The sequence below is a fragment of the Humulus lupulus genome, chromosome 1, assembly GCF_963169125.1.
Source record: "Humulus lupulus chromosome 1, drHumLupu1.1, whole genome shotgun sequence".
Taxonomy (NCBI): Eukaryota; Viridiplantae; Streptophyta; class Magnoliopsida; order Rosales; family Cannabaceae; genus Humulus; species Humulus lupulus.
Genome location: NC_084793.1, coordinates 290,624,391 through 290,634,317, shown reverse-complemented (window position 1 = coordinate 290,634,317; position 9,927 = coordinate 290,624,391). Strand labels below are relative to the sequence as shown.

Here is a 9,927-nt window from a genome sequence, read left to right as displayed (position 1 = left end):
TCAATATCCTAAGCAACCTAACCAATAAAAAGTGTTGTCTAAAACATCCCAAAGGAACCAAGTGCAACCTCAAACACAAGCCCATGCAACCCACTACAACCTCAAATGCAACTCATTACAACCGTATGCAACCTAAAGCAACACATGAAAGCCCTAAGATACTCCAATGCAACACCATGCAATTCAAAATGCAACTTAATGCATCCTTAAGTAACCCAAATACAACCATTTGCAACCTTAAATACACACCCAATGTAACATATATCAAGTTTAACATTTTAGGAAGCCCAATGCAACTTAAAACATTTCAAAGGAACCCACTGCAATCTCAACTTCAAGCTCATGCAACCTACTACAACTCTATGAAACCATGGAGTACAGTCTCAAATGTAACACAACAACCCACTACAACTACATCAACCTCATTATTTGCAAATTATAAAACAACCCCATGAAGCCAAATGCAAAATATAGCAACTTAAAAAAACTCCACTGCAACTTCAAATAAAAGTCTACTGCAACCTCATGGCAGCATAAAAACTAAGGTCTAATTTCATTCATATGAAACTCATGCAATCAACTGTAATGCATCTCACTCAACCTGAAATGCAATCCAATGCAATGCTTTGCAACCTATAGCAACACATGGCAACATATACAACCATATGCAACTCCAATAAAATTTTAAATGCAACCTAAAATAACCAAAATGCAACAAAGTTTGAACTTCATGTTGTTGAAGAGGTTTCAAAAGAGGTTGCAACAAAGGTTGAATAGGTTGCATAAAAGACAACCTCAAATATAATCCCATTGCAACCTAAAGCAACACATGGCAAGCCCAATGCAACTCAATGCAATCCCAATGTGAGATAGTGTAGCCTAAAGCAACCTACATGCAATTTCAAATACAACCTTACATACATGTGCACTGCAACTAAATGCCAAACATGGCCATTTTAAAAAAAAAAAAACTCAAATGCTATTTCAATTCTAATATAACTAAAGCGACTTAATGAAAAATCAAATGAAAGCTTAATTAAAATCCATGCAACCTTGAGCAATTTTAAAACTAATTTGGAAATTTCATCTGCATGCAACCTCAAATGGAAGCCCATTGCAACCCCATGCAACCTAAAGCAATACATGACTAGCCCAAGTTACCTTAATGCAACCAAATGCAATCCACTGCAACTCCTAATGCGAGTTATTCATATGCAAACGAATGAAACCCCATGCAACTTAAAGCAACACATAGAAAGCCTGAGTTACCTCTTAGTAACCGAATGCAACTCAATGCAACCTAAAGCAACCCACATACAATTTCAAATGCAACCTTACATACATGCCCAATGCAACCATCTGCAACGCTATATACACGCCCAAGGCAACCAATGCAAGCCCAAACTACCCCAATGCAAGCCCAAAGTACCCCAAAGCAACTTCAAGTGTAACCCAGTGCCAAATAAAACAACCCAGATGAAATTTCAAATTCAACCTAGTGCAACCTCAAACGCAAATCCAATGCAACTTAAAACAACCTGCTATAATCGTAAATGAAATTTAATACAACCTAAAATAAATTTAAGTAATTCTTTTGCAAATGCAACCCAATGCAACCGCCATGCAATTTCAAATGCCATCCCATGCAATTTTGTAGATGTTGCAACAAAAGTTCCACATGTTTCAAAACTGGTTGCAACAGAGGTTGCATAAAATGTTGAACACGTTGCAACATCACAACAAAGGGAACATCTCAACAAAGGGTACATCCCACTTTAACATTAAATGTAAACCAATGCAACCTCATGCAACAAAGAAACATATGGCAACCCAATAAAATTTTAAAAATGCAACCCAAGTCTTATGTCAAATGCAACCCAATAATTTTTTAAAAAATGCAACTTCCTACAACACGTAGGAATTAAGTGCAATCTCAAATGCAACACACCAACTAATGCAACTACACCAACCTCATTATTTGCAAATTATAAAACAGCCTCATGCAACCAAATGCAACATATTGCAACTTAAAAAAAAATCATATTAAGCAACCTACCATGTACTTAAAGCATAATTTTTTGTTTTTAACATGTTAGGCAACCTTATATGAAACCTAATCTTTTTAGGCAAATTAAAGCATGTTAAGGGATTTCATTGCAACATTAAGTAACTTGCAACAACCTTATATTAAACTTACCTTTTACTGAAAGTATATTTGAATGATTGGTTGCAAGAATGTCCTCCAAGATCGCAAAATCAACTTATATAAATCTTTGTTGAATGAGACTTAATGCCACTTAGCTTTGATGGATTTTTTGCATTTTCAATTGGATTTGACAGGATTGGATAAGTGTGATTAGCTTTGGTGATTTGGATATGACGGGAGCAATTTCTGGTTGAAAATAAAGCTCACATTGTGTTGTTGCCTCATATAAAAATGGAACTGTATAATTGAAAAAGAAACCCTAAGAATATATAAATAATAAATAAAGTGTTTTGCAACTTAATCCAACTTACAATATTCTCATATGCAACTTACCTTTTGCTTAAACTATATTTGAATTGGTTACAATTCACCACTATATTTTAAACATCCATTATCAACTAAATGCAACCCGAAATGTAAAATAAATTGACAAATAAATAAGAACATAGCATCATAAACTTCAAATTAATCAAAACAAAGAAGAAAATATAGCTATCTAATATAAAACAACCCAAAAATGCAACCAACAAGTAAAACCCGCAATTTTTTAAAAGAAAATTACCTCTGAAATCAAGTGAGATTCTAACATTAAAAAAGAGCAATTGGTTTGGGTCACTCAATTTTTATTGAATAACAATATATAGTACTAATAAATAGATTGTAGCAACTCCTAAATTTGGATGATAGATCATTTTTGCAACTTTCTTCAGAGAATCTGAAATGAAAAATTGAATCATTAAATAGATTCTAAAACGTTAAGAAAATTTGAAAAACAAGAATAAAAACTTAAATAATATTAAATTGAAGATTACATAATACCCATTGTTTCATATGTTGCTGGATTTGTGCAATTTTAGATTTCTTTTGGTTGCATTATTGTTGGATTTCGTTTGCTCCAGCTGCTCTGGAATGGATGTCGTGGAGGAGAAGATGACTTATCGCCTGAAATGGAGGAGCAAAGAGTTCCAAAATTTTCGTAAAAATTGGAAAGGAAGAGAAGAGGAGGAGATCGTATTTTTGGAACAAAAAACTTTAAATTAGTACATTTGAATGAATTTTTTATATACCGTATTTTTGGTAAGTAATTTACTACTTAGCGTATAAACAAAAAATTTCCTCCTTTATATTATCTAATTAACTAATTGACAATTTTTATAGAAAGTTGAGATATTTATATATTTTTTAATAGTATTATGGACACCAATAATGTTCTATATGACTCGTGACATGTATAGATTAATATAATTTAATATCAGGTTCTACACGTCTAATTTTAATAATCTTTAATAATCTATTTGTATAAAGCTGAGTAAGGCCTCTCTTGTGTAATCAAAATTTAACAGAGAACTTTATGTATTTTGTTACCTAAAAACTTTGACTTAATTGTTAAATATGTCCTTTATCAAAGAGAATTAAAGTTTTTGCTAGGAAGCGTGTATCTTTGAGAGAAGAGCAGCCGCATCAAAATTCTTATCTCTTTTATTTTAGTACTATCTGTCTGCCAATATCTTTTTACAGCAGTCTTAACATTTTTTTCTTTCAAAATCATAATTAATTAAAGATTTGGAAATATCATAAAAACAAACATTTCAAAAAGCATATCACATGCAAGTGTTAAATGTAATATTTATTTCCAACATTACATATATGATTCATCTTGACTTAAAAAAAATTATATTCAGTTGACTAGTGATCAACATTTTGATTTGTAATAATAGAAAAAGTGAGATAAAAACCATTAACAATTTGATCGAACTAAAAATATGGCAAGAGTGAAGATGCGCATGTGAATGTTGCCACCATACGCATTAAGCACGAAAGTCTAAGACTAGGACTTTGAGAAAGTGCTCAATTCAAAAGATGCAATCGTGGAGGCTGTGTTCCACTCAAATACTAAAATCTTTCACAAATGCTTTATTCTACATGATAATCAGTTCGAAGATAAACAAACGTTTTAAATATTGTTAAGGGTTAGTTGCTTAAGGATAAAGAGTTGACATTAGCTTATAATAATTTACACAATAGAGTCAATGGGAGAATTTCTCTTCCTTAAAGCAACAGTGATATCCAAAGTCATGCTTTGTTTGTTGGGTTTGATCTGTCTGGTGTGTACGAGATTTGGGTCATTCTATCTCAATAAGCACCTATCTCAAGACAATGATTAATGTATATATACGAAGAAAAAAAAACATTAAAAGTGATTAACTCAAACAACACTATATCATTTAAAAATATGTCTATAATACACCATGTTCTCAAACTAAGAACTTCACAGAAGCTACTTTACATCTGAGGTAGTGAAATTGATGAAAATGGAAATCACATTACAAGTTTAACATAAAAAGTGGCAACTAGCCATTTTTACCTATATATATGGCTTTGACGTATATGTATATCACAATAGCTGAATAGCACTTTTTTGAGTCTATTACTTAAGATTCCATGTATTGTGATGGGGGAGGGCTGGTTTTTGTCTTCTCAGGACCTGCACGGGTGCTATGTGTTATATACTGAAGCATAACATTTGAAATCTGAAACAATACACACGCAATGGGATCATGAGAGTTCATACCATAAACACCACGCATCTCGACTTCTCGCAATTCTTGCACAAGGGCACAGCAGCAACACATGAAATGTGAAAGGAAATCGTCGATGAAGCCTCCCTGCCATAAAAGAAATGAAAAGATGCGACCCTTGTGAGTTTCTACAGCACTTCAAAGATATGGTCACCACAAATTATGTAATTTTGGTCGTTGTAATAGATTATAAATCAAGGGATATAAGTTAGAAGAGTGGAAACATACCGTGATATTCAATGTTTTGCGAAGTTTCCTTCTAATGCAGCAAGTATAGCAACAGCAAGACAAAATCAATGAATAGGCCATCAACTCGTTACATGCTTCTGCCGAAGCTGATCATCATGAAAACAGAAGTTCTCCATGTAAGCTTCTTATAGTACCAAATCAATATAGATAATTTCAATGTTCTTGCATAATTGCAGTTTAAGTTAAAAGGAAAAACCATAGTATATTGCATGAGCCAAAATACGACCAAGAAGCAATTATAGGCTAAGGGCCTCTTGTTCAAATTGGAAATACTAGAAATAGATTAATACCAAGTGCTTTTCTTTAAAAACCATCATGATAAATAAAATGATTCTCTACACTGGTTAACACAAATCAAACAACATTCTACAATTGATGCAAATCTTTGGCATTTTGAACGCTTCATAATCATGCTGAACTTTATGCTTAATTATCCTTAACAATTCACACTTAGTTTTATCTAAGTATTGTAAGTCTCATAACGATAGCCCTCAATCTATCCTATCCCAAGTAGATTGGATGGCTGCAAACTTGTAGACATGATTATTTATAAACAGCTCAATTAGTCCCATGCCACCACACAATTAATGAACTTTTAAGAGGTTCTTTTATCTTATTTCACCTGTACTTAACAATCAACAACTATTCAACAGCATTTTAATGTCTATTTAATAATTTTAGCAACCACAACTGTAAAAGAGGAACGTCTTAGCACAAGCATTCAAATAACTAAATATTCTACAAAAATTTCTTGCAATGCCATATCAGCGACAGGAGTAATGCACAACCCCTGACAACAAATCTACTAAATTTAAACTGCTATTCAGGCAATAAAAGTGTTATGCATACATATATATAATCAAAACCTTCATATCAGCTACTCAATTAAGCTTAGAATCCATTAGCAAAGAAACAAATTGCATACATCGGAAAGCAGTCAAACCTAGCCAAATCATTTAGAAACATCAGTCATTAATTATACTAAGTGTTAACACAGGTTTGAAGTAACTTACACATGTGCCTGTTTGTTGCCACTGTAGCGATCTTTGACAAAGCTCCACAAGGGTAAAAGAAGGTCTTAAAACCTGCAAAATGGATTTCAGACAAATTGATATGAAAACTGGATAGTTTGTGCACGTTGATAGAACTTTCTAAAAGACATATGAAAGAATGGAAGAACATATAAGGTCATTGCTGAAATTGCTGAGGCAACCCACGTAGACATTAAAATAAGAAAAATAGGATATTTATTACTAAATAGAAGCAATAGGAATTTTTTTTGGAAACATCTAATGTGCTCTTTGCACCAAATAGATATCTATTGCCAAATAGAAGCAAATGGCAATAGTTCTTGGAAATATCTAATCCACCTAATGCACCAACACGATAAAAGCAAGAACACATACACAGTGCAGGTTCTGCACAACACCCAAGCAGATCAGTATGCCATTCTTCATGCCGATACGAGCCTCTAGTTGACAAAAGATCATGTCCAGATGAAACTGAAGAAGTGTTTCTGCAGGTAAGTACGAGGTAAGTACAATTTCTAGTCATCAAATAACTCTTTGATATACGAAATTGATATGACTGCATGGTGTACAAAACGAAAGTAATATTAACCTGGAAGTAACACGACTATCACTTCTCTTATAATTTTCATCAGATGAATGTTCCTTCTCACTATTGGCATCTGAATAATTCCGCTCTATTTTCTTGTGACTTTTTTCAGGCGAACACTTCTCTGGAAGAGAATGTGCAGCAACAGTTTCTGTGACGTTTATCAAACGCTGAATCACTTCACATTGATTCACATCATAGTTTGCTTGTGACCTCTGTAGTTCAAGTTGAAGCTTTTCATTTTCTTTCTTCAGTGCTTCTTTAAAAGGTAAGTTAGGGTAAGAGCAAGAAAGAGTTTTCTTCAACACGGCAGGATTATTTGTCAAGGGATCTGGTTGCAGAATTACATCCTGTATCTTTCTGTCTTCATCATCCAATGTGTACTCACATTGATCTCTTTCAATGTATTCAAGTCTCTCCTGCAGATATGAGAGAATAATTTGAATCAAGTTAAACTGTCATCTATAACATGGACAACCAAGGGAATCAAATTATCCAGTACATCAATTATTGTTATCATTTTCACAATGAATAAATAATTGAAATTATGACCAGTTTACATAGGCAAAGCAAGAGTGGATACAGCTGCACCTGGTTAGCAGCGGGATAGTTTTTCAAAAAATAGCAGTTTGATAAAACTGACCATAATTTAAATTTAAGTAGCATTAACAACAATATTTGGAAATAAGTATCTGGAAAAACAATTTAAGCCTCGAGACTTCTATTACCTAACCCTTACTTGTTCTGGCAAACTATTATTGCATGTAGGCTAATTTCCTTGATCAGTAACCAAAACAAAGGGGAGAGGATAATCATGTAGAAAAAATAAAAATCCAATTAATTTACTAAGTGATGACAAATCATTCTGAGAAAAATCCCCATTGCTATGTGCCACAAGATGGAGCTAACTACGTTTAGCTCAAATAACTTATCAACGATCACCCTATACCATGCTCCCAACATTATAATATCACAAAACTCAAATTTAAATGCATATATTTTCCCACAACCCAGAAATTACAAATCCGTCCAGTGCCCAGTATGGGTCATTCTAACACTAATCTGCCAACAAAAGAGCATATGCAAAATCAATTGTAGTTCACACTAACTAAACCAACAAGATAACGAAATGCCAGATCCATCACCACAAATGAGACATCTTTGTCAGTTGAATGTTTCGTATTCAAACTATAGTCTGGAGTAGATTAGAGGTCCAGAAATTTAAAAAAAAAAAACGGTCTTTATCACTTCAATAGTTAGATATTCCAACTAAAGGATTGAGTAGATTCCACTTCCAGCAAGAAGCCAAAGCGTAAATTACCCGAGTTTGTTCGAGATTCCGACTCTTGACTCGAATTATATCTTTCAATAAAAATAATTTCTTTTGTGGGTTTCTTTTAGTTTAAAATTTCCTATTTTCGAATGACATTAAGAATATGATCCTTCAACCAACGCTGTCATCCAGCAAAATTATAGAATCCCCACGATTTCACAGAGCCAAAGTTTCTTTGATACCCATAATTTAACAACAAACCAAACTAAAAAATAACCCAACATAATATTAATACGTAATAAAATAATAATAATAAACCAAGAAGAATAAGAATCAATACCCTCACTCGAGCATTGTCAACGAGGGTAATTAGAGGAACAAGGCGCAAGTATCTATCAATTTCGTTCTGAGCCTTCCTGAACTGATACACAATGTTCCAACCCATAGCAAGCAAGTAAAGGTAGCTCCGGTCCTGACAGCTATTGATCAAAATGTAAGACCTTCTGAGAGCATCCTCAAGCTGCTCCAGCGGCTCCCTTGTCTCTGGGTACCTCTTCAGCTCCGAGATCTTGAGCTGCTCGAGCAAGTTACCAATCAACTTAATATGCTGCGCAAACTGCCTGCAATTCTTCTTGTGCATTCGAGCCGTGCTCGCAGCCTTTACAATCATGGCAATTAACCGCACGGCATCGAAACCTGCCAGTTGGGCCACATTCGCAATCTCCCCAAAATGTTCCCACGTCGCCATTGTAGTTCGCCTCTAAATCGACAGAAAAACTCTGCTTCTTACTTTAAGTTTTATTCACAATTCAACCCAAATCTGCATTTTTCTGATTATGAACAAGCAACTAAGAAGATTAAGCAAATTTGGTCAAGACCCATAAATTTGTTCACTGTTTCAAGCGGATCAAAGACTCTGTCATGACATTTTTCTTCCAGAAACTGCATTAGGATCCAAGATCTCGGCTTTGATACAAATAATACTTCATAAAGGATAACTCAACTGCAACGAAAAAAACACACAACAAAATCAGATAACGAAATCTTCAATATTCTCCTTTACGCTTCTTGACTTAACTTTTCAACGCCGGCAAAAAGAAAATAAAAGAGGAAATAAATAAATAAGCACACTTTTAGCTTTACCACTTCAATAGCAAGAAAATATGTCGACTCTCCTTTCCCTTTTCAGTACAATATTCTATACAAACCAATCATTTAAAGCACAACTGGAACCACCGGAAACCTCTGTTTCTCCGACGGAACCTTCAGGTCAGGCGAGCATAAACCCAAATTTAGAAAAAACAAAGCCACAAACTCCCAATGCGGCAATATTATCTGATTAAATATACATTAAAAAAAATACTCGGAAATGAAAATGAGTTTCTCACCTTAACGTGAAAGGTCGTCTTCTTCTCGTTCAAGTTTTTCAGTGTATATATATATATATATATTTATAAATATGTTAATGCGTGAGAAGAAACGTCAAAATCCGTGAAGAGAAGAAGAGGCATTGGGTAATGGGAATTGCAGGCATTGCTTTCTGGGAACGAGTCTCTCCTTTCTTCTCGTCTTCTTCTTCTTCTTCTTGTGAGTGAAAATTTGGACTATTTAGAGGGTAATCACAGAGATAATGAGAGAGAGAGAGCTCTGAAATCTCAACTCTTTTTCTCTCTCTATATTTTGTCTCTCACAGTTTCGGTGTTCTCTGTTCTTAACAGAGTCTCTTCTCTCTACAAACGCCAACTCCACGCCAGACAAGTAAAGGAAGTGAACGGTGTATGGTGCTATATGAAAGTACTAAAATACCCCTACTATACTCTTGTTATCACCTCAATGCCACGAAATGGCCTCTTCCAATGACTAGTTGACTCAAAAATTGTGTTTGATGTTCCGAAACTGCCCCTTTTGCCTCTAGTGGAAGTGGAATGAAGATATAGCTGGCTCACAGATGTGATTTTAGCCACTGCCACATATGCTATATTGCATTTTCCATTATCTGTTTT

At 34.2% G+C, this 9,927-nt stretch overlaps 1 protein-coding gene across 2 annotated transcripts; it reads right to left on the bottom strand.

Moving 5' to 3' along the window:
* Nucleotides 1-4,407: 4,407 nt before the first annotated feature.
* Nucleotides 4,408-9,657, bottom strand: LOC133809220 (protein MID1-COMPLEMENTING ACTIVITY 1). 2 transcript variants are annotated; one of them, XM_062245923.1, is made up of 9 exons: nt 9,313-9,657; nt 9,068-9,187; nt 8,265-8,927; nt 6,655-7,070; nt 6,441-6,550; nt 6,048-6,119; nt 5,014-5,120; nt 4,779-4,872; nt 4,408-4,691 (listed from the first exon to the last, which is right to left on the bottom strand). In XM_062245923.1, the coding sequence occupies exons 3-9, from the start codon at nt 8,670-8,672 to the stop codon at nt 4,639-4,641; spliced, it is 1,260 nt and encodes a 419-aa protein (XP_062101907.1). In that variant the 5' UTR covers nt 8,673-8,927; nt 9,068-9,187; nt 9,313-9,657; the 3' UTR covers nt 4,408-4,638. The 2 variants fall into 2 exon arrangements, with proteins under 2 accessions (XP_062101907.1, XP_062101906.1); XM_062245922.1 differs by lacking the exon at nt 9,068-9,187.
* Nucleotides 9,658-9,927: the final 270 nt, after the last annotated feature.